The following is a 25,296-nucleotide window of genomic DNA, read 5'->3' as shown; positions in this document are numbered from 1 at the left end:
GAGTGCGTGTCGGCACCAATCAATAGTGCACCAAGTGAATCCCCACCGGGATCAGTGCTGCTACCGCCATGCATGTCAACGTCCAGAATCTGTAGGAGCTCAAATTCTGCACTGTTTTGCACTTAGTTTTCATCACTGATAGCAAATATCCACAAGAAATATTAGCAGGATCATTAATAATAGATTGATCACCTATTGTTATACCCTCTTGATAAATATGTGATGGATTTTGAAGACTAATAGGAAGCAAGGAAATTTCCAAGCGAAGAAGAGCACCGGCATTAGGATGAAGGTGAGCAAAAGGGAAAACATTTTCATCAAATACATCTCTAGAAATATAGACACGCCCTTCGGATATATCTAAGCACTTGAATCCCTTGTGGAGAGGACTATACCGAAGGAAAGCACATTGCTTAGAATAAAAAGCTTTTTGGGAGCTATATGGTCGGAGATTTGGCCAACATGCACAACCAAACATGTGAAGAGAATTATAATCCAGCTTTTCATGAAACAGACGTTCCAAAGGGGTAGAGTGCTTTATGACTTTGCTGGGAAGACGATCGATTAAATATGTGGCTTTAACAAAAGCTTCATCCTATAATTTTAATGGCATAGAAGCATAAGCAAGAAGGGCCAGACCAACCTCTACTATATGACGGTGCTTTCTTTGTGTTGAGCCATTCTGCTAATGAGCATAAGGACATGAGACTTGATGGGAGATGCCAATCCTCTGGAAGAAATTATTTAGCCTTTGATACTCACCTCCCTAATCTATTTGCATAGTGATGATCTTTCTACCAAAGAGTCTCTCTACAAGATTCTAAAACTCATGAAATTTTTGAAAAACTTCAGATTTTTCTTTAAGCAAGTAAATCCATATAAACTTGCTATAATCATCAATAAAACTAACATAATATTTCTTTCGTCAAACAGAACTGGGTGTAGGACCCCATACTTATGAAAACACAATTTCTAAAGGGAAACTTGAGACACTTGTAGACTTATGATAAGGCAACTAATGGCTCTTACCCTTTTGGCATGCATCACACACAAACTCTTTATTGGACTCATTTGAACATAAAATATTATTCCTACTAATGACTTGTTGGACGATAGATGATGATGGATGACCTAAACGATTGTGCCATCTTGTAGACAAAGGTTTGATATCACCACAAACTTGTCGACTTGGACTAAATGAGAAGGAGGGCGTCAAAGGATAGAGGCCACCCTTACACCTGCCGTGAAGAAGGGTTTTCTTCATTGCCTAATCCTTGATCAAAAAGAAATTTGGGTGAAATTCAAGGAAGGCTCTATTATCAGTAGCAAGGCGGTGAACAGAAACAAGATTTTTGTTGGCCTTAGAAACATGTAGAATATTGTTTAGATGAAAATTGCGACTAGGGGTATGAACAATAGCATGACCAATATGATTAATGTTCATATCTGCACCACTGGCTGTGTGGACTTGACCATTGCCACTGTACTTCTCTCATAGTCAGTTTGTCAAGGTCGCTCGTGATATGATTTGTTGCCCCCGTATCGATGTACCAATTTGTGTCAACATCGTATGAAGTGGTGGCTGCCGTAGCCACTCCTTTCTTCTCCTGTAAAAGAGGTGTCAAACCTTGCATAGCACTTAACAACAGTGTGACCAATCTTGTTGCATAGTTGATAGATCAGCCGATTGGAGTTGTTGTAGCTGCCATTGTTGCTTGATTTGTTGTTGGAGTAATTCCCTCGGCCACGGCCACCACGCCCGTGACCATCACGTCCATCACATCCTCTTGACGTGGAGTTGACAGAGGATTGCGAGCCGCCATGAAGAAGGTGCATGCACATCTCAAAGGAAAGCATTTGTGCATGGAGCTCGGCTACTGTGATGGGCTCCACTCGTGCAGCAATTGTCGAAACCAGTGGGTTGTAGTCAATGTCGAGGCCGGCGAGGATGTAGGACACCAGTTCTTCATCGTCGAGTTTCTTGCACGCAGATGCCATCTCATCTGCTAAGGATTTTATCTTGCTGAAGTACTCTGCGATAGTCATAGTGTCTTTCTGTGTCATCAACAACGCCATGCGAGTGTTGATGACTCGCGCTCGAGATGGTGAAGCGAAAATTCCTTAAATCGCACACCACACATCAGCAGTCGTTGACATGGTGGCAACTTGGGTGAGAATCTCGCATGACAAAAAGGACAACAGGAAGCTAAAAACTTGTTGTTCCTGAGCCACCCATCGGTCAAGCGTGGGATTCGGAACCTTCTCTATCTCCTTGTCACCCTTGGCAACCTCCAGAGTAGCAGCAAGCGCAATGGCGTTGCCGTAAATGAACCCGGCCTTCTGCGCACCACGCAGAGCTGTGAGGACTTGAGCCTTCCAGATTGGGTGATTGGACTTCGTGAGTTGCTCAATGACCGATTGGCCAAGGAGAGGGGATCCAAACGGGAAGGACGCCGCCATGGATGTGGAGGACCAGACGGGAGGGGCGCCACCATGGATGTGGAGGGAGAACCCTAGGCTCTGATTACCATGTAAACAAAATAGGAAGTGTTATCACCCTGTTAGGGGCCGTGTCATGTATTAATAGGAAGGAACAGCCCCTGCGGCGTGTACAACCGTGATCTCGGATTACAATCAATTAAAAGATATTCTAGAAGATTACAAGGTGATTTACCTGAGATACAATCTTATCTCTAAGTATATCTTCCAATAACCTGAAACCAAAACAACGCTGAAACTGAGCAAGACAGGATGGGTGGTGCCCTCGGTGCAAACAACCAGGACTCCTAGAACTCTATTTATAGAGGTTGTGAAAGAGGTTAGTTGTTCGTTAGTTCCCCTATAGGGTCGTCTGGGAGAAAAAAACTGAGAAATGAAAACCCAAGAAGATTCACTGGAGAACCAATCCTCTGAATATTACTTTTTTCCCCTTCTACAGCTGATGCCTCTGCATGGACGTACAAGCGAGCCTAACATGTTACTGTTTACAGCACTTACCGTCACACGACCGAGGAAACTTGGCCATCACGTACAAGGAAAAATACGTGAAGAAACACGAAGTTGATTCAACATGTAGATCAGGTCATCGGAATATTTAGTGAAAGATACATACTCGAAATGACCTTAAAGTGAAAATACGAGTTGCTTGGGATGCAAGGCTTACAACAAGTCTCAAAAGCATAATTCTGGAGTATTTCTGTACGGCTATGAGCAAGACTTGACCTGACTGTGCTAGTGTCGGTATGTGACTGCTCGGAATTCGATGGAAATTCCTGGGCTGGTTTGATGCCTTCCGGTCGGCATGTATGAAACACGGTTAGACCATTTCAACCGTATTCTCTTAATTTTGTTTTCTTTTTTATTTCTTTTTTTCTAATTTCTTTTGTTTTCTCTTATTTTTAATAATTTTTTTAAAAGAGATTTGTAAATAAAAAGAAGAGAAAATCTCGTTTCGGAGGAATGATCTTGAGAATCCTTTCATGACGGAAAATATAAAAAAAAATTATTGAAACACTGAAGTTAACAAAAATTCTTTTGTGAAGGGATTCTCGTCCGTAAAAAGACTCTGTTGGAGATGGTCTTACTCCACGCACAATATCCTAGTTTACATCTTTTTTAGGATTGTTTATCTTGCTTGGAACGGTTCAATTGCTGCTACTGATAATTGAAGTGTTCAAAGAAAGGGAAACTGTTCGCGTATCGACAAGCGTTTGGACGTCGTTCGGACTTCGTGAACGCCGCTGATTTGTGCTTGTGTGTGTGCTTGCATGCATATGTGTGTGAGAGCAGGGCAAATGCAACTCCAAAGGGGTATGGATACACGGTTATTTCGCATGTTCATCTTTTTCACTTGATAATCATAAATCCATTAATTCTCTTATCTATTTAATAATTTTTTTATCTACTCCTCAATACGAACCTTAATGATCTTAGGCTCATAGAATTTTCCTCTCCATGAGAGCAGCGATGCACCATGTAAGAAACAAGTATGATGTAACTTCCTCGAACGCAAAAGGAAAACAGAGTACTCGATCTAATGTGTGGAGAGGAGCGTTCCAGTGACGTGATCCATTGGTTAATGAGATGAAACGTTCCTCGGACGTGTGGTTGCTCTCCGGCCATATGCATCCAACATGGCATGATAGATCTAATGAACACTCGTGAAAAAACTTGCTTCCGGTTCACTTGCAACTTTTTTTTCCGAAAATGACGGTAAGAGAATTACCGATCATATATTAGAAGGAATAAAATAAAAGTTTACAAAAGAAAAAATACATGACATGACCGACTTCCCTAAAACCGAAACAGAAGGAGATGCAAACATCATCGAAGATACAACCGGCCAAAGACTCACTCTGAGAACCGAGACTAAGCAACGAGAAAGGGAAAACTGTTAACAACAAGCTGAAAGCTTAAGAGAAAATAACAGAAACTAAACGACATTGATCTATCTCCTCCTTGAGCTGGAAAGCCACCTCTGTTACTGATAGATGTTTGTTTTTAAAAGTTCTCCGATTACTTTCTTTCTAAATATTCCACCAAAAGAAGATGATAAGACCGTCAAAACTTTGTCGTTGATTACGTGCCACCTTCTTACGTGTCTGTTGCCACCATCTTTTAATTGTTAGTGTTCACTTGCAACTCTCGAGAGAACTTGTTCAGGTCAGGAAAACAACTTTTAAGAGAAATCAAGAGGAATGCTACTGCTAGGTATTGAATAACAAACATATCGATCGGAGTGTTTCCTTTAGAAGCCATCATATAGGAGTGTTTACACGTCTCAGAACATAAATTCTGAACATCCAGCTGCAGGTCTGCAGACTTCAGGTACTATAGTTTTGAGCAAATCAAGACATCACAGAATAGTGTTTATGTTGGATAGTTCATGTTTCAACCTCTTGGCTGACTTTATCATATTTAGATAAAAAAATATCACGGGTTATCATGTGGCACGATGCATTCTTAAAACAAACTCACGGTAGATAACCAAACGGGCAAGCTTTTATTCCAGGGTATATTTTACATGACACTTACATTCCTTATTTCCCTTACAGCAGAGATGCCCAATTCAACTACAATGGACAAACTGACACAAATTGAATCAAACAACTGAGTGTACCGACTCATAACATCCTTCGTGATGCCAAACACGAATACAATTTAACAAGACCAGATACAAATTAAATCAAACAACTGGGTATACCGACTCACTAGACATGTCATGAAACAACTCCTGACGAACTGTACGAAAGAATTTGGCAAGTTTAGATCCTTAACCTCCAGTGCATTTAACTCCGAATTAATCACTTTGTCTGGGGTGATGAGCAGCCGCAGAGGAACTGCCAGATGCTCTTCTTCACATTGTTACGCTTAGGCTGTCCCATCCTTCCAGCAGAGATCGCTGAGCCTGACGAGTTCGAATGCTTCAAGAAGATGTTCCTGAGTCCTGACTCCTGAGAATAACAGAGTATGGATGGCACGAGTCATCTCACGTGAAAAAGAAAATCTGAAAAATTAATTTGGCCGCGCTGTTTTTTTGGAGTAGCTAGAAACTAATGCAATGAAACCTGCAGAGAGTATAACCAAGCATATTCTTACTGCCTCTTCCCTAAAAAAATAAAATATATGCTTACTGCCTCTTCAGGGTAAGAAGATACCCATACCTTCAAAGTGACTACTCCGAAAGAGCTAATTAGGCTTGATGCCTTTGGCTGAAGCAAGGTGCTCCTTTTATAGGCATACCTCGTGTAGTAAGTTCGCTGAAGAGTATCCCCTAATACTTGGCTTAGTACTTGTACGAGACTTTACTTGGAAAAGTTCACTAGAATCTGCACGAATCTTCAGAGAAGAACGAGTCCGGTTCCAGCACTAGAAATGCGGCCCTCTCTGGCAGAAAGTTCAGTGACAATTGCCCGCCAATAGCTTAACTGAACCCCTGTCCTGCATTGCACGCCCTGCACAGAAGACAGAACGAGTCTTAGACGTCCAAGCAAGCTTAAGCACTACATGTTTAGTAAACTGTAGGCTAAATGCTACTTACTACTTAATTCCATCGTTTAAAAATCAAAGATATGGGTACAGTGGACTTCTGAGAATGTTTCGGGGATCTTTGCCGCGTGCATACGCGCAAAGAAAGAAAATTGCGTACAGCGGGTGTCGCTTCTGTTGTAACGAAAAGTCTAGTCTTTGTTGGTTGAAATATTCAGCATATGTTTCTTTCAATAAAATCGACCATGTATGGTGATCAAGTTTTCCTCAACCATGCACGACGATAGGAACGGCACTGAAGACGAAGAACTACTGTTTCAGTTTTCTTCCGGCGACGGCGGTGATCGAGAGAGCAACCTCGACCGGACACCGGTGAAGAGCTAGCACTTCTCCGAGAAGGTACGGGCTATTAGGAAGCATTATCACCTCTCGCGAGGCCGCATACTTGTATTTATATGGGCTGTCCAGCAGGAGATACAGATGAATTACAACTCAAACAGGCTGATTCGGTCGCTTGATTTGAGTCCGCCGGTTCTATCTACAAGTTCTATCCCTAACAGAAGTTCAACCGGCGCATAGACACAAGAGCGAATCCACCTCAACCAACTCTTATCTCTAACATTCCCCCTCAATCATAACATCTGAGTTAAGATTATGTCTAAATGCTTCTAAACCTCGAGCTGATAATGGTTTGGTGAATCCATCAACAACTTGATCTTTTGTTGGTACAAGCTGTATATCTAATAATTTCAATGGAACATGCTCTCAAATATAGTGTTAGTCTACCTCAATATGCTTCGTCCTTGCATAAAAGACAGTATTTGTTGACAAATAAGGTGTACCAATATTATCACACCATAACCGAGCTACTCTAGGAGCACAAACTCACAATTCATCGAGCAACGTTTGTATCCACATGACTTCTGCTGTTGCATTAGCTAAAAATTTGTACTCTTCTTCTATACTTGACCTGGCAACCGTTGTCTGTTTCCGTGTATTCCATGATATAAGATTTGTTCCAAAAAATATTGCAAAACCTCTCATAGATCTCCTATCATATGAACAACGCTCAGTCTGCATCAGAAAAATCACTTACTAGCATAGAGGATGACCGACTAATTCATAGTCCAAAGCCCATTGTATGTTTTGATATCTCAAAATTCTTTTAATTGTTGTCCAGTGTTGAGTAGTAGGAGAATGTAAGTACTGACACACTTTACTTATCGGAAAAGTAATAATTGGTCGTGTCAGTGTTAGATATTGCAAAGCACCAACAATGCTTCTATATTGTGATGTATCTTCAGGTCCTAATGCATCTCCTTCATATGATGACCATTTTTCTGTAACAGAAAGTGGCGTAGAAACTAGCTTGCAGTGCATCATTCCTACTCGTTTCAGTAGATCTAATGTATACTTTTCTTGTGTTAATAGAGTACTTCACGTACCTTTTTAACTTCAATTCCTAGAAAATAATGCAGATCACTCAGATCCTTGAATGCAAACTCTATGTTAAGATCTTGAAGTAGAGCAACAATTGCTTCCTATTAAGAGCTAGCCACAATTATGTCATCAACCTATATAAGCAAAATATATTGTGACGTTGCCTTTATTATAGAAGAACAAGGAAGTGTCAACTTTAGATGGACATAACCCTATATTATGTAATTTCATACTTAATTATGAATACCACGCTCTTGTGTCTGTTTCAACCCATATAATGCTTTGTTCAATTTACACACATAATTTGGCACGACTTATCTTCATAACCTGGTGGTTGCCTCATATACACATCATCCTCTAGAACACCATGAAGAAACGCGTTCTGCACATCCAATTATCGAAAACTCCATCCTCTAAATACTGCAATAGACAGAACAAGCTTAGCCCATATAATGTTTTTTCCAATTTACACACATAATTTGGCACAGACTTATCTTCATAACCTGCTGGTTGCCTCATATACACATCCTCCTCTAGAACACCATGAAAAAATACATTATGTACATCTAATTGTCAAAGAATCTATCCTTTAGATACTAAAATAGACAAATCAAGCCTAATAGTCCTCGCTAATGGTGTCTGTTTCAACCCATATAATGCCTTGTCCAATTTACACACATAATTTAGTACGGACTTATCTTCATAACTTAGTAGTTGCCTCATATACACATCCCCTCTAGGACACCATGAAAAAACACGTTCTACAAATCTAATTATCAAAGACTCCATCCTCTAGATACTGCAATAGACAAAGCAAACCTAATAGTTGCAGCCTTAGCTACAGGATTGAAGTTGTCTTCATAGTCAATACCATACATTTGCTCAAAACTCTCCGAAACTAGTTTACTCTTGTATCTGTCAACAGTATTATCCACCTTTCACTTTATTTTATACACTTATTTACAATTAATAATGTTTCTCCCCTTATCTGGTGGTACGAGATGCCGTGTTTTATTTTTAACAAGAGCCATATATTCAGTATACATTGCATCTTTCTAGAATTATTACTTAAAGCCTCTTGCATGTTCTGAGGTTCTCCGGTTACAGTTAACAGGCCATACCTTATTGTTCTGTACGTATAGACTTTTGGTTTGCGTATCCCACTTTGTAGACGAGTACGAGGATGATCCAGCAAATTTGGCTCGTACACAGATAGATGTAAATCATCTTCGTTGTTACTACCAGATATGCTGACACTGTCGCAGCAGGCGCTGGCGAGTTGCAGGCAGGTACTGGTGACGCTGTCGGTGCAGGTGCTGACGCTGACACCGGCTCAGGTGCTGTCGGTGCAGACCTGGTCTCCCCGGGTGTACACTGCAGCGCGCCGGGTGACGTGGCTCCAGCAGACACTTGTGCGGGACCAGAGGGCGAGGACGCCGAGGAGACCGGAGACCCTGCGGCACGCCGGCGCCAATCCCAAGCCGGCCACACCAGTGCAGGGTCTGCCACCATCATTGCCAGCGCTAGGATTTCCTGCAGGAGAAGCTGCAGAGGGTACCGTGTGCTGCGTAGAACATTGATTAGAGGGCACAGAAACTCCATTGTTTTGAACAGGAATATCAGGATTTGCAGTACTATGAATATTAATCATAGGACCATTAGAAGGAGCACCCCCAGAATTATCAATACTGTTTTGGCACAAAGAAGAAGCTGGTAGGAGAGGGATTTCGGATCGGAGCATGGCACTGCATTGGGATTTAAATGAGCAAAGGGAAAAACATTTTCGTCGATGATTACATCACGTGAAATGTAGACACGACCAGAAGCAATGTCAAGGCATTTAAACCTTTTGTGTAGGTTACTGTAACCGAGAAAAGCACATTGCTTGGATCTAAATTGAAGCTTGCGGTTATTGAAGGGACGAAGATTAGACCAACATGCACACTTAAAAACTCTAAGAGAAGAATAATCGGGTTTTTGATGGAATAATTTCTCTGAAGGTGTAGAAAAGTGGATGACTTTGCTTGGTGTTTGATTGATAAGATATGTGGTAGCAAGGAAAGTTTCGTCCTAGAATTTTATAGGCATAGATTCGTGAGCTAGAAGAGAGAGACTGACCTCTACTATATGGTGATGCTTTCATTCAGTAGATCCATTCTGTTGATGGGAGTGAGGACAAGAGACAATGTGAGTGATCCCAACTTTCTGGAAAAAGGAATTTAGTTTCTTATATTCGCCTTCCCAATCTGTTTGCATAGAAATAATCTTTCTGCTAAACAGCCTTTCAACTAAGCTTTGGAACTCATGAAATTTCTAAAAAACTTCAGATTTATGTTTGAGCAAATATATCTAAGTAAATTTGTTGTAATCATCAATAGAGCTAACATAATATTTCTTTCTTCCAACCGAATCATGCGTATGATCTCATACATCTGAAAAGATTAGTTATAAAGGAACACTGGACACACTAAATGACTTTGGATAGGGTAGCTAATGACTCTTAGCTTATTGACAAGCATCGCACACAGACTCTTTATTGCTCTCACTAGAACATGAAAGATTATTCTTACTAATGACTCGCTAAACATTGGGAAGTGAATGATGCCCTAGACGATTGTGCCACCTGTCTACAGAAGGTTTAATGACACCTAGCGCCTTATATTTAGCCTCGGTTGGGATGGTGGCGAGGGGATATAAGCCACCTCCACAATTGCCTTGAAGAAGGGTTTTCTTCGACACTTGATCCTTAATCAAGAAAAAAATTAGGATGAAATTCAAGGAAAGCTCGATTATCAGTAGCAAGGTGATAAACAGAGACAATGTTCTTTTTAGCTTGAGGCACATGAAGAATATTTCTGAGATGAAGATTATGACTGGGGGTGTGAACAATAGTATGACCAATATGATTAATGTTCACACCTACTACGCTCGCTGTTTTGATTTGATCCTTGCCAGTGTATTTATCACGAACCATTAGCTTGTCCAGTTCACTAGTGATATGATCGATAGCGCCTGTGTCAGTGTACCAATTTGTGTTCATTCCATAAGAGTTTGTCGCGGCTGCAACACTTCTTTTATCTGGAACAAAATCAGGATCGAAGCGGTTCCAACAGTTTATCGTTGTGTGCCCATTTTTATAACACAATTGACACTTAGGTCGACGTTCATTGTTGCCACCATTGTTGCTGCTATTATTATTGTTGTTGAATCTGCCATCATTGGAGAAGTTGCCACGACCACGGTCTTGACCGCGACCACAACCACGACCACTCCAACCACCTTGATCGCCACGAGATGCAATAGTGATAGAGGACTGAGAGTTACCTTGAAGAAGATCCATCCGAGTTTCAAAGCTAAGTAGCTGAGCATACAACTCGTTGACTGAGACTGGTTCCACTAGTACGAATATGGCAGACACAATTGAATTGAAATCAATGTTGAGACAAGTGAGGATGTAGGAGATCATCTCTTCGTCATCTAATGGGTGTCCGGCTGCTACCATCTCATCTCCTAGTGCCCGCATCTTCCCAACGTACTCCGCGACGAACATATTGCCTTTTTGTGTTGTGGCCAGTGCTATACGCGTGTTCACAGACCATGCACGTGTTTGTGAGGAGAACATGTCTTCAATGGCCTTCCACACTTGTGTGGAGGTCTTCATGGCAAAAACTTTTGTTTTGAACGAATCAGCACGAGGAAGTGCTAATTTGTATCGCAAAATGAAGAGTCTTTTACAAGCTAGCAGCCTTGGGAGGCCAACTAGCGAAGCCAAGAGAAAACCAGGACAAAAAAAAGTATTAGCCTCTCAAAATAATACTCGCAAACCAACGTGCTCCTGCTAGGACCCATGTTCTGGCCTCCTCTTTGATCTTGACAAGAAGCAACGTCACGAAGAGCTCTTTGTGGTCAATAATTCTTGCGTTACGCTTCTTCCAAATCTCCCAAACAACTAGAAGGATTAGCAATTGGCTAGCTCTTTTTGGCACTCCTTGTGTGATAGCTAGCATTGTCCACCATTCATGCATTGAATCACTTGGGCGCTAGGAAGATGGTTGGAGTTCCGGGTATGCAACCCATGCAGCAGTTAGAGTCCACAACATTCTCGAGAATCTGCACTCAGCTAGTAAATGAAGTGTCAATTCAGGTGTGTGCCTGCAGACAGGGCAGTGTGTGTTATTTGGCCATCCCTGAGCCGCTAGACTATTTGTAATCCAATCACGGTTTTGAATGATGATCCATGCAAAGAACATGCATTTTGGAGGAGCTCATACTTTCCAAATCATGGTGTTGTGCATGGTCCTCACCGATCTAATAAATTGTGCTCTATATGCCGAAGATGCCATGTATGTGCCATTAGCGTTGAGCTTCCAGCAGATTTCATCCGAACGATTCGGGTTGAGCTGCAAACTATGTGCCATATTCCACAGAAGGACATTCTTGTAGGGTTGTCGTTGTGATATTGCCATGCAAATTAAGATCTTGCATCCATGTGTTTTCTCTGAGGGCCTCCTTGATTGATCACTTTTTCTTATTTGATAGCTTGTATAGATTTAGTGCTAGGTCTTTAGGACGTTGGCCTTGCAGCCAACCCGAGAGCCAGAAGCTCGCCTTTGCACCATCTCCAATGGTAATTGTTGTCACTGCTGCAAATAGCTTGCTGTCAATATCATCACACGATGTTCCCATTCCTTTCCACGGTTTATCCGATGATCTCCATTCTTGCCATAACCACGTTGGAGATGCTCAGACCACGCTGTATTATAGATCAAGATGTCATCAAAGAAAACTAGTACAAAACGGCAAAGGAAGGGACACAGAACCTCGTTCATAAGCGCTTGGAAAGTGGATGGTGCATTTGTGAGGCCGAACAACGTGACTAGGAACTCGAAATGGCCATGGTGGGTGCGGAACGCTATTTTCTCAATGTCATCCGGATGCATCCGCACCTGGTGATAGCTGCTCCTCAGGTCGAGCTTTGTGAAGAAATTAGCGCCTTTGAGCTCATCGAGGACGGGAATTAGAAATTTGTCCTTGACTGTCGTGGCGTTCAAGACCATGTAGTCGACATAGAAATGCCAAGACCCATCCCGCTTGCGCACCAGCAGCACCGGTGAAGAGAACACTGATGTACTGGTTCGAATGATGCCTTGCTGAAGCATGTCCTCACACTGATGCTCGATTTCATCCTTGACTAGTTGAGGGTAGCAGTAGGGTCAAACCGCCTCGGGCATCGAGCCGGGGAGCATATGGATGCGGTGGTTAAGGTGACGTTGCGGTGGAAGACCGGATGGGGACTAGAAAATGTCGTCGAACTCTGTCAGCAGCAGCGCAAGCAGATCGTGACCCGTCATGGCGGACATCTTGGGTGCTGGTTCAGCAGCCCCGCCGACCCACTTGATGCGGTGGTCATTGCACCAGAACATCATTGTCAAGTGCTCGGAATCCCAGATGATGGGTCCCAATGTTTTCAACCACTGGCAGCCTAAGACAAGCTCATAGCCATCCAGTGGAATCAAGTAGAGATCGATGGAGAATTCCTCGTGGTCGATGGTGACGTTGACGGCTTTGCAAACACCCGTCGATGGCACACACTTAGGTGTGGAAATGGATGGCAGAAAATCCGAATTATCCGATTCCGTATCCGTTAAAATGCGAATATGGATATCCGTATCCGTATTCGTTTCTGAAATGGATACTAAAATGGATATATCCGAATTCGTTTTCGAGATTTGGATTCAAATGTGGATATCCGAATTAGAGATATATCCGATTCGTATCCGTATCCGCCAACCAGGGAACCAAATTTTACTAAAGTTTTAGAAATTTCAGATATGAATGAAATTCCAACCCAATCAAATTGGAACAATTTCAGTCAAATTTCATCAAATTTCAGTTAAATTTGATCAAAAATTTAAATTTCCAACATGAATTTTGAACAAAATTTGTAAAATTCCGGCCCAATCAATGTAGAACAAATTTCATTCGAATTTTATCAAATTTCAGTCAATTTTTTTCAAAAATTTAAATTTCCAACCTGAATTTCGAAGATCGAGTAGATATCCGAATGCGGATTCGTATTCGAACTATCCGATTCGTATTCGTATTCGAAGATATCCGGATCCGTATTCGTATTCGGATTAAAATGTGGTAAATCGTACTATCCGAATTCGATTCCATGCGTATCCGATCCGTTTCCATCCCTACACACACTCGCCATTGGTGACGCCAACGGACAGCCTAGGCCTTGATTCTGGCGTGAGGCTGAGGCGATGTGCATTGTCGGTAGCGATGAAAGAGTGCGTGGAGCCAGAGTCCACCAGTGCTTGCAACAGTACGGAGATGACAGTGGTGGCGAGGTGCATCGTATTCCCCATCTTGATGCTGGTGAGGGCGTGCAAAGAGATTTTGACGTCTGTGTTGGAGGTGTCGTCGTCCACGGGCGTCGCATCGTCAATCTCCATCAGGTAGATCCCCTTCATGGTGCACGGCTTCATGTGCTCCCTTGAGAATTTCTCCGGGCAATTGAAGCACAGGCCCTACATGCGTCGTTCGGCCATCTCCCCTAGAGATAGACGCGTGAAGCGTGCCCTTGGTGTAGGAACCGTGTGGGCGGGTGGTGTGGATGCCGATGAATTGGTGCCGACAACTGCTGGTGCAGGTGCTGGCTTTGGCGCTGTCGTGGATGCCGAGCCATAGGCGCGTGGTGTTGATGAGGAACACAGCGACTCACGATGTCTGAGATGATGATCATCATCGTCGATCTGTAGATGTCGTTCAAAGGCTCTCGCCATGCCCAGTGTGTCCGGACCTTGCATCTCGACATCAACGCGAAGCTGATTGTGGAGAACGACGGTGAAGATGTCGATCTATTGACACTCGGTCACATTCTCGCAGTGTGCCAGGAGCGTCAGAAAGTGATCCTCATACTCGGCCATCGTGCCCATGTGGCGCAAATGGGTGAGCTCACTAAGAGGATTGCTCTAGACTGACGGACCGAAGCGCAGGTTGACGAAATCCACAAATTGTGGCCATATCGGCACTCCGCGATTACGTTCAAGATGGTAGTACCATTGTAGCTCTGTCCCGGACATATAGAACGAGACAACGTCGCCCATGATCAAGAGGTCTCTAATACCTGAGATGTTATGGCTAGTTTGGTGGTTCGCTGAGACAAGGAAGCGATGGCGTGTTCACCCTCGAGTGAGGCTCTGAACAACCAATTAAGTGGCTAGATAATTCCCTGTTGATCTCCAAAGTTCTGCCGTGCTCTTTATCTAGAGGTGGCCCTAACAACTGAGCTAACAAATCCCTAATCAATCTCCTAACAAATAGCTAACAGCCACAACTCAATCTAACTCCAACTAACTCAATCTAACTCGAACCAATAGAAGCTAACTAACCAACAGACGCTAGCTGTGGCGCATTTTGGCTTGTGCGTGTTCACAGCGCGTCCTCTGCTGTCGCGGGGCGGACTCCTGCTGCTTCTTCCTGCGCGCGTAAGTCTTGCCGACAAAAGCGTCTACAACAGGAGGTATAGGGTCAACCCTGATAAGGAGATACTGGAGATCCTGCACGCTGCATCCAAGTCCAACCAGGTAATTGCTCTACAACAGTAACTGAATCTTTCACGGAATTATCTGCAGCCGCGATGCGATCACGCGCGCTAATGTGGTAGTGCACAATTCTTCACTCTTTTTAAGGGTTCTGCTGTCGAGGTTGGTAAAATAAAATATTATTGCAGCGCAGAACAGAATGCATAGTGCTCAATTGCTTGATCTCATAGATAAAAATAAATTAACAGATACAGTACAATAGTAATGGTCCAATGGCTATGCCAACGTATGGTACTTTTCACGCTACAAGGTACAGAGCTGAACAGTATGATTGGAAAGTACTTGAATTTCCATCTAAGTTTGCATCGTCACCTATCAGATTAGTCAGCAAGAAAGTACACTCTTAAATTAGTCGATTTTGCATGTCTATATACGATTTCATCATAGTTTGCCTAAACCTCACGCTAAAGATTAATCGTTTTCCAAACATTACTTCATCCAATGAGGCTATAAGCAGTGTGCAGGCCTGTGTAAACCTGTAGGGAATCCCTAAACGAAAAGGCAAGGAATCGGTACCAAGTCCTTATTGGCATCACAAAAATGTTCACCTCAGCAAAACCTGACTGTACGGGGGAAACCACGGGCCAAAGACCTCCCCACTATAAAACAACCGGCAGAATTAGTACGAGGACTGACATATGAAAGAATTATTTGCATGTCATACAGCCAATTGATTTCCTCCACATTTTCCTGAAGTTATTTGCATGGCCTTGTCAACAGTCCCTTCTATATCTTTGGAATGCTAAGCCAAACAACCAAGTATGAGAAGTGGCTAATCAAACATTGTAGAAATACTTCTGAAGTTTGCATCAGCAAAGTTATAATAGTATTGTATCCAAATATGATGCTAAGTAAAACAATGCTTCCATATCGGCTGGATCAGGTAGAAGTACTAGCAAAGATTTACTGGGGTGATGCAAGGGAGAAACTCTGTGAGGCAGTAGATGATCTCAAGGTCAACACCTTTGTGCTTGGTTGCAGGCCCTTGAAAGGTTAGCATGTAAATCTCTTCTGTGTTAAACTACAAGTGGCTAGTCTTTGGCTAATCACAGCTTCCTCATATTTCTGCATCTCCTTTGATCTCAATGCAGGGCCCTCCTTGGAAGTGTCAGCAGCTATGTAGTCAACAACGCAACATGCCCGGTTAATGTGGTGCATGGTCCAACCGGATCAAGTGCCTGATCCTATTTGCTTAAAGGTGGGAGTTTTTAATGGGCTTGTTTGGGTGCTCAGTTATCCACTAGCAAGGTTATATCTGAATTGATATTATTTGAAAGGATGGTGATGTTTGGATCTGACGATTAGCCTTTCAGTATTATTACTCGAAATCTGTTGTCGATTTGTGATATTGGTGAATTTCCCTCTGTTACCTCTTATCGACATTTCTGCTGTTTTTTACAAGATACTTGTAAGCAAATGCCTACAAACTTACTTAGTGTGTGGATGGTGCATTTGCTTTTATATATGTGCATGACATGGCTGCCCAAGTAAATATGAATGTTTACTTCACAAGTTTCTGCCCAAAAGCAGAAGGGTTTTTTCATACAAAATTATTTCGGATCCAGCTGATAAGGGGACCTTATTGGCTGGTACTTGGCAGCTGCTTTATTGATGGCACTAAACAGCTACTGCTAGGCAGGCCTTTGTGCTAACAGATCCAATACTGGAATTCTTTACAACTAAAAGCAAGCTTAGATAAGAAAAAGAAAGACCGGAAAAGGAGCCCAAACATCAATATACAGAGCTTTATTTCCAAATGGCAGAAAAATGTGCTTTATTCTTAAATTCCATCAATACTCTACTCCATGCCAACCCTCTCTATTCTGCATTTTCTTGCACAAATGTATAATTATACTCTGTATTGCAAACAATGTCTGGAAGACTAAACCATCATGGAAGCATTTGGACCATACCAATCAGAACATCTTACCAGTGCCATCTTTGCGCGGAATAGAATCTTCAAGGTCCATTTTGCGCCAGCTCCCAGACAAAGATGACAACTCGTCAACCTTATCACACAATCCAAGAAGACCACCTGTGTGGACAAACAGGATTTTCCGCCCTTTCCACTTTGTTGGATTGCTAGCCATGTCTTTCAACATTCCATATGCTGCCTTCCCACTGCAGTAAGATAAAACATGTATATGCTCATTAAGGAAGGGAATTTTTTTTTAAGGATCTTCAGTATTAGCTTGACAAAGTAAAACATTTATACAATTTTATGACCAGCTAAGACTAGCGCACAGGATATTAGATCATATATCCCATGCCAAACCTATTTCATTACTTCAACATAAGGAATGTATAGCACCTGTAGACTGGATCAAGGACAATGCCTGTTGCTGCAGCTATGTCTTTGACAAACTTAAGCTCCTCAGCTGTGTTCATGGCATAACCTAATCCCTTAGCCTGTCAAGCGGAAGTTGCAGTTGAGCAAGTAAATGTTCACAGACTCCCAACTTATATGAACAAGATGAGTTCAATGATTAGAATTACATTGTAAAAGCTAAATTGTGAAATGAACAAATAAGTTGCAGAACAATTATATTCTCTATATGATATATGCATTTAGACAAGGTCGTGGTTGTAGGACACAGAAGATGTAATTTTTGGAGTCTGCGTACCAAAATAATTTACTATCCAATATTGAAAGTTCCAAAGTATACTTACACTTTCAATGCTGACTATATCACGTGAATCCAAACCAGATTTAAGTCCATCAATCAAACCTTGAACATAGTCATAGAAGTATCCAGGATCATCACAAACAGAGAATGCATGGACCTATCCTACAAGCAACTTATTAGTCTGGAAACTTCAGCAGGATAAGTCAACAAATAAAGGAAGATCGTACTTTTGCCTTTAAGCTGCTCAATCTTGATCCTAATGCAAGACCAGCAATGGTTCCACCACTGCATGAAATTAAATATCTCCAGCCATAAACTGACAATCTTGCAACTTTCTGGATCGAGGCATGCATAATGGGATCTAGGCATACACACATATACCGTAAAAAGTAATAAACAACATGTGTTGATGAAATACCTGCCACATGCAACAATAATATCATCAAACTGATCGTCAGCAGAGTGCTGAATTTGTTGCTCAATCTCCCTTGTCGCCTCAATATATCCCCTATAAGATTTATTAAGATAAGTATTCATTTGATAATTTTTTGAGAGAGTATGATAGGCTACTTGAAATCCAACTGTTATCTTTACAGCCTGTAATCTCTTATTTTTATTCACCTAACAGTTGACACACAGCTCAAAATAAAAAATATGCTACATTTCCCCCTCTTCAGCTTCTTTACATTGATCACCATAAGTCACTGCACTACATTCCACTAATCAGCCACTATGTCACGTGTTACACAGATCTTCTTGCATTACATGAGATCCACCCACTACATTCAGCGCCTATAATATCCCCAGTGTAGTATAAACTATAAAGGCCAACAGATCTTTATAACAAAATGAGATGCTAATAGTGTTCATTTCAAGCATAGCAACAAAGACTGTTTTTTAGATGGACTATAATACAAACACAAAAATATGATATGCAATCATGGTTTCGCAGTTAATAGTGAATATAGGATAATACCAAGTTCCTAATGAGTTTGATCCACCGACAGGAATCACATATGGCTTCCGCCCTTCTTCCAATAGCCTCTTTTTCAGTAAATCAGCTAAAGCCTACACCGAAAAATCCATGTTGAGGTTAAAATTTTGTTAAGCAAAACAGAAACTAGAGGAAGTGTTTGCACACATTGGAATGATGCACTCTTTTGGTTTATCTAAATACATACCCAGAGAACAGGCAGTAAAACCAAGATTTTGAAAAGATGTAACAAAATGAGCCTGTTGAATTGTGCAGTACGAAAATTTATTGTGGCACAAGCAACTTGCTCAGATCTCCAACAAAATTATGGCTAATCAAGTGTGGATAATATGTAAAACTACTGTGGAACAAGACTCTGGCCAAACATGGCCTGGCAGAGCTACAAAACAGCTCATAGCAATGACAGGATAGAACATGGAAAAGAGCATACCACACTGCCAATTTTTCCATACTCTTCTTTAGACACAAGATCAATGTGTGCCCCCACCAATCTCTCGACAAGTAGATTGCCAACCAAACCAGGGTCCTTTTCCACAAGAAGCTGAAAATGTCCATCCAAACCAGTTTATATCACATCATTCTACTGATTTCAGCACATAGGCACATAAAATTCACCTTGGAGGTACGTAGTATCAGGTAGCAATCAAGATTCAGATACTTCGCAGCCACTGCCGTGGCACGACAGTGGTTGCTCTGGATACCACCAACGGTGATAATGCAGTCCGCGCTCTGCGCCACGGCATCCTCCATCAGAAACTCGAGCTTCCGCACCTTGTTGCCGCTCAGCTGCATGCCGGACAAATCATCTCGCTACAAATTTCCCAAAAACTCCCATGTCAGAACCACATGTGACAAACAAGCTACAGCGAGTCAAACCTTTTCAGTTTTCCTTAGCATAGCAATGGAAATTTAGAAGGATAGTTGCTCTTTTGTTGCACCTTGATCCATACTTCCGTGCCTTCCGGCAGATTGGGCAGATTCCACTTGTGAATCGGTGTTGGAAACTGTTTTGATCAGAAAAATATAAGCTGTGAGCCACACAAAAGTGATTATTTCACACACAATTTCGAATCAATTTAAACTGATTTGAAGTCATGGATTAGAGCAGATAGGTGTCACTGGATCAGGTAGTGGAGATAGACAAGCGTACATGGCCGAGCGAGAAGGTATGGGAAGGGACGGGCGAGAGGTGCGTGGCCCACGACGGCGGCACGTACGGCTTCTTCGAGAGGAAGCCCCCGATCTGTGCGGCGGCGGGGGAGGTGGCGGTGACTCCTGCCATCCCTGCCGCGGCGATCAGACTCCGGCGGCGGACGGCGGCGTGGCGGTGGGGTAGTTGGAGAGTGGGAGTGACGGGAAGGGCGGGCCTGAGGAGCCCGACCAGGAACATGGAGATTGTCGGTTCTCCACTAGACGCGCAGCAGCCGGCAGAAGGCGGCCACAGCAACCTGCCCACACGGCCAGACCCACTCATAAAATAAAAATAATCCTGGCCCAACCCTGGCCTAAAGAACTGGGCTTGGGTAGTGCAATAAATGGGCTCATATCGTCAGTGGGATTTCTGAATATAACTAGTAAGTGATTCTATGTTGCAATGCAAACACAGCATAAATATTCAACGTAATAACATTAATCGTAAATTTAAGTATGAGAATATAGATATATTATGAGAGAATTATCGAACAAATACGTCTTGAGTGATTTTTAATTACAAAAATACAAGTCTAAGTGCTACTTTCACTTAAAAGTTGTTCTAACAAAAAGAAAAACAAACCTCTGCCACGCACCCTCCTTTTTTAGACCACGCACCCTCTTTTATTCTTGGTGTAAGCACTTCTACCGCATGCCGGGCAAAATCTAAAATAAACAACATATGGTATCATGTTTATTAAAATGGACAGCATATCAACATATATGCAAATTTACTATTTGTATTTGGTACCTTATTCACTAAAAACCCTATTTCGGTACGCGAGGTATTGAAAAATGGTGGATCCGACTATTGCCAAAAACGATCAAGTGCCAAAAACGATCGGGCCCACCCTTTTTCGATATCTCGCGTATCGAAATTAGGTTTTCGGTGAACTAAGTGTCCAATACAAATGCTAAATTTACAAATACGCTGATATATTATCTATTTTAACAATACGACATCGTATGTTGCCTATTTTTGAATTTTTCCCACCACATGCCCAGCAGTATCTTCGTCATCCATCCCCGCGCCAACTAGTGTTGATGTCACTATAGCAATGCTATGTCTCATCTTGCTAGTGTCGCATGCTTCTGCCCTTGAGACCTCAAGTCTTGTGGCTGCAAACCTGCAACATCGTCGCCACTTCACCGCTCCATCTTCGCTCGGCCTTAGGGTAGGAGCAATGTTTATGGTCCCGAATCGAGGCAGCGTCCTATCCCGACTTCACGGCAGTTGTGATGTTGTGTTCTGTCGAGGTGATGTCAGGGCGATTCTTCTGGATCTCCTCCCCATGCCAATAGTGACACCCCCTCCTCGGCTGGATTGAGTACCTCATCAATCAGATCAAGCTCCAAGATAGTGGATTAGGGAGGAGTGGCCATCGGCAAGATCCACACCGTGAACTCCACCTCTCTCTCCGCTCGCTGCCCCACTCCACTACTTGGTCGGGGTCGCAACTGTCGAATCAAATGGCGACTGTCACTACTACAGAAATGATTTAGTAGGATGCCCCCTGTATAAACGCATATTCGGAGCCATCTGTGCAAAGGGTATCACAGACGATTCCAAACTAGAATAGTCTGAAAATGATGAGGAATAGTTTCCATGACATGGGACGCTTTAGTGCAGACGGTTTGTATTTAAGAACCATTTGTACTAGTAATATAGACGGCTCCAAAATGTGACTATCTGTACAAATGACATAGTTCAGACGGTTCCAATAGAAACCGTGCGTCCAGCTTCGTACTGCACTTTGACACGCAACGTACGCTCCCACACGTTCATTAGTACATCCCCACAACCTTCTCCAAACCGCTCCCCCTCAGATCCAGAGTTCCCCTCGAAAGCGAACTCCACCACGTCTCCTACATAGATCTAGAGCACCCCTCAGATTCGGCCCCCTCCCTCCCCATCTCTAGTGGCCTGAGCTGGGGAGAAGGTCAGGTTAAGCTCCACAGATGAGTCCGGCGCAAGCTTCATGGAGGAGGCTTGCACCACCACAGATCTGGGAATCTGCGTTGTCGAGCCCTACAACGCCACCCTCTCTGTGCACCAGCTCATCGAGAATGCTGACGAGTGCATGGTGCTCAACAATGAGGCGCTCTACGACATCTGCTTCTGCACGCTCAAGCTCACAACCCCTAGTTGTATGTACTTTTTTTGCCCCTTTCTGTTGCTTTCTCCTTGCTCCTGTGCCTGTGTGCTTCAGTTGCTCTCCATCCAGGAGATGCTTTGTCATGCCAGCGAGCAGTTCACGACCATGTTCCACAGGAAGGCCTTCTATTGCTAGTGCCACCTGCCCTGCGATGCTGTTCATCGTCGGGCTCGGCCTCGGTGACGAGATTGACATCACGGTGCGGAGGCTCGATGCCGTTCGCAGCTGCGCCAGGATTTACATGGAGGCCTACACCTCCCTATTGACCCTCGGCCTAGACCCCTCCATGCTCGTGAACCTCATGCATTCTCTTCACTTGTCTGCGCGCCACCTGTTCAAGCAAATACCGACGTGGCTAGCCTGGAGCTTACCCTCACATGCTTGGTTGCTTTCTGGCGCAAGGGAAGATGTACATGAAGGAGATCACGGTCGCCGATCGGGATATGGTGGAGCAGCGCGTCGACCAGGTACTGCGCGAGGCTACCAACACAGATGTTGCCTTCCTCGTCATCGACAACCCGTTCGAGTAATGAATGTTTTGCTTCTTTACGGTGTTTGAGTCGCCTTTTTTTGAGCTCGTGGCCATGGACATGTGGGTAACCATGGCAGAGCACACACTTGTTCTATTGTTCGTATGCGGATGTTTCTATGGTCTTATGTACACATCTTCTTGACTGGCTGAGAAGGTCGCAACGAGGGTGGCGCCGACGTGCGAGGCGGAGGTGCTGCGCAGGGACGCCAGGACACAGGTCGCCGTCGAGGAGGCGCTCATGCGTCTGTTGCTGCAGATTAACGTGGTGCATTGGGCGAGAGTACCGGAGGAAGGTGACAAAGAGGGTGCTTGTGCTGCAGGACACTGTCGATGCCCCTCGAGCCCAAGCCGGCACTGGACGCTGCCACACACCCGCTTCTCTGCTAGCCCCCCCTGCAATCTTCTTCAAGCTCTGCCACTGCCAGGATTAGTAGTGATTGCGAGGAAATCGACGCTTAGGTCTAATGGTTTTTTCTGTGTATGTTCACTGCAGTAGGGAATCGATGCGATTGCCATATATAGTGTGGTTTTACGTATTTCATCATCTTTTATCTATGTAGTTCGTGCATGTATAGTGTTTAGTCACTTATCAAAGTATAGGTCATATTTTTATTTTTTGGTATGTTTTCTTACCACATACGGTTCTAAATTAAAAATGTCTGTACTAATCATATGTTCAAATAGTTCTAAAATAAGAACCATCTATACAAATGATTAGTACAGATAGTTCCAATTTAGAATCATCTATACAAATCATTTATACAGACTCTTTTCCACAGACGATTAAAAAAACATCTCGCATAAAATTTCCAAACGTTTATACAAATCATTTACTTCTCCAACTCTATAGCTGATGGTCGCTGCCGACCTCAAGCTCCCTTCGCCAGAGCCGACACGTGCTAGTGTTGCAGCCTCCGTGATGCTGCATCAAGCTCACCGTACTGCATGCAATCTTCACCTAGTGCCATCTTAGCTTCATCCCCGTGGTGTAGCAGGCAACAACAATAGGCCTAGAATCCAAAATTAGACAACATACATGAGCGTATTTACCGAAATAGATAATATATAGTCATATTTACTAATTTAGCATCCATATTCAGCTCACGGTGTGTCGAATATGGCACTGTAGCCTATATTCAGCACACCGTATGTCGAATATGCCTTTTTCCTGTTGAAATATGAACCGCAACATGACCGCACAGGAAAAGGTATTTTCAACACACTGTGTGCCGAATACGTCATTGTAGCTCATATTTAACACATCGTGTGTCGAATACTGTTGTGTAGAACATAGCTTTTTCGGTACACGGTATACCAAAAATTCATTTTTGGTACACGGTGTGCCGAATACAGATGCTAAATTAGTAAATACGACTACATGTTGTCCATTTCGGTAAATACACTCATGTATATTGTCTAATTTTGGATTTTTGCCCAACAATAGAGAGAGAAAGAACGGGAGGGAGAAGTGAGATATTCGATGATTTTTTCCCCTTGTTATCGAGCGTGTGGTCGACTTTTACTATTGCTCAGCTTATGATTAACTCCACAATGGCTATGGTCCACCACAGGGAATTTATTGCCTACATTTTTTCTTCCCCTTGGATGCCCTAAGAGTTCTTCTATCCCATTTTTTATCCTCCATTCATCTAATTTCTTTAAGAAGATTCTTCAATAGACCTCCTATCTGGCACTCTATTTTACTGGACACGCCATTCACGTGGTCACACATGTCAGATGTGACGTGCGTTCTTCCCACGTCATCCTTATATATAAGAGAGACAGAGAAGCCAACTAACTTTCGCTTCAAAACTTTATTTCTTCTCTTCTCTTTTCTTTCAAAAATTTAAAAAGTGATTCAATCGAACTCCTAAAACTACATCGATTTTTATAGTAATAGAATAAATAACAAAGAACCTGTTTTAACCGGTTTCCACTAAAAAATCTCTTAGACATTTTAAATAAAAAATCTCTAAATGTGAGTTTTTTTTTACTTTCTTTGTATTTTTAAGGCATAAATTTAATTCCCAAAAATCACGAATATTCATATAAACTAATGTAATAATTTTTAAAATTATTATTAGTTATATAATACTATTAAAAAATATAAGAGAGAACATGAAAGGTGCAATATGAATACGTTGTTGGAGTAATATGAATGAGAAATCTTTATAGATGATAATTCATATGAGGATATAAATAATATTATAGATGATCTGTTAGAGTTACTCTTACTCATACTTGTAGCACAATCTTACTCATACTTGTAGCACAATCTTACTTGATGGTCAACCTCGGCTCTAGTGTGTCACAACTCCTACCAAACTTGCAACTGATACCAGATACTTGGCCACTCTCAATACTAATTTCTTAGACATTAATTAATTAGATGTTCACATAAATAAAACAATGATATGACAAGTAATTTAAAAATGAGAGAGAATGATCTTGTTTCTTACAAATAAAACTAAACCTTCAAACGATCATAGATGATTGTGAGACAATAAATTACTTTAAAACACCTCATGAAAGTAACAATACATATATACATTAAAAGCTTATTTCTTAACATTAATTTTTTACTCTTTTTCTCCTCTTAAATATTGTATAAGAAACAAGCATTAAGAGTAACCTTACTTCCATTCCAGTTGCGTGTGGCCCATTTGCATATTATTGATTTAACCTGCAACTCGTATCTATGGTTAGAGTTTCTTTTTTAGATCAATCTATGGTTAGAGGTAGGGTTTTGTGTGTT

The 25,296-nt window shown here is 42.4% G+C and overlaps 1 protein-coding gene, 1 long non-coding RNA gene and 2 other non-coding genes across 7 annotated transcripts; 1 reads left to right on the top strand and 3 right to left on the bottom strand.

Annotated features, from left to right (window-relative positions):
- Window positions 1-1,841: 1,841 nt before the first annotated feature.
- LOC133923326 (small nucleolar RNA Z247) lies at window positions 1,842-1,980 on the bottom strand. Its single transcript, XR_009910584.1, has one exon. It is a non-coding gene; the product is annotated as a small nucleolar RNA Z247 (small nucleolar RNA).
- An 8,793-nt stretch (window positions 1,981-10,773) lies between these two features.
- LOC133923323 (small nucleolar RNA Z247) lies at window positions 10,774-10,912 on the bottom strand. The gene has a single exon (XR_009910581.1). It is a non-coding gene; the product is annotated as a small nucleolar RNA Z247 (small nucleolar RNA).
- Window positions 10,913-14,641: 3,729 nt separating this feature from the next.
- LOC133921112 (uncharacterized) lies at window positions 14,642-16,519 on the top strand. Its single transcript, XR_009910210.1, has 3 exons — window positions 14,642-15,023; window positions 15,925-16,033; window positions 16,133-16,519. It is a non-coding gene; the product is annotated as an uncharacterized LOC133921112 (long non-coding RNA).
- On the bottom strand, window positions 15,077-20,122 carry LOC133921111 (putative D-cysteine desulfhydrase 1, mitochondrial). Of its 4 annotated transcripts, none has more exons than XM_062365855.1 (11): window positions 19,813-20,122; window positions 19,601-19,666; window positions 19,278-19,472; window positions 19,093-19,203; window positions 18,645-18,736; window positions 18,087-18,176; window positions 17,896-17,953; window positions 17,712-17,825; window positions 17,353-17,450; window positions 16,972-17,162; window positions 15,077-15,132 (listed from the first exon to the last, which is right to left on the bottom strand). In XM_062365855.1, exons 1-11 carry the CDS (start codon window positions 20,050-20,052, stop codon window positions 15,092-15,094), a joined length of 1,296 nt encoding a protein of 431 aa, XP_062221839.1. In that variant the 5' UTR covers window positions 20,053-20,122; the 3' UTR covers window positions 15,077-15,091. The 4 variants fall into 4 exon arrangements, with proteins under 4 accessions (XP_062221839.1, XP_062221840.1, XP_062221842.1 ...); XM_062365856.1 differs by lacking the exon at window positions 15,077-15,132 and adding an exon at window positions 15,186-15,783; XM_062365858.1 differs by lacking the exon at window positions 15,077-15,132 and adding an exon at window positions 16,769-16,864.
- Between the last annotated feature and the right edge of the window lie 5,174 nt (window positions 20,123-25,296).

Source organism: Phragmites australis, chromosome 6, assembly GCF_958298935.1.
Source record: "Phragmites australis chromosome 6, lpPhrAust1.1, whole genome shotgun sequence".
Taxonomy (NCBI): domain Eukaryota; kingdom Viridiplantae; phylum Streptophyta; class Magnoliopsida; order Poales; family Poaceae; genus Phragmites; species Phragmites australis.
Note: the sequence above shows the minus strand (reverse complement) of the source record. Positions and strands in the feature narration are given on the sequence as shown.

Excerpts from the sequence above, each read along its gene's own strand:
- LOC133921111 (XM_062365855.1), bottom strand. The coding sequence starts at position 20,052 with ATGTTCCTGGTCGGGCTCCTCAGGCCCGCCCTTCCCGTCACTCCCACT. Across the intron at positions 17,954-18,086 it reads ATTATTGTTGCATGTGGCAG|TGGTGGAACCATTGCTGGTC; the intron begins GTATTTCATCAA and ends AATTTCATGCAG. Across the intron at positions 15,133-16,971 it reads TCCGCGCAAAGATGGCACTG|AACCCTTAAAAAGAGTGAAG; the intron begins GTAAGATGTTCT and ends CCTCGACAGCAG.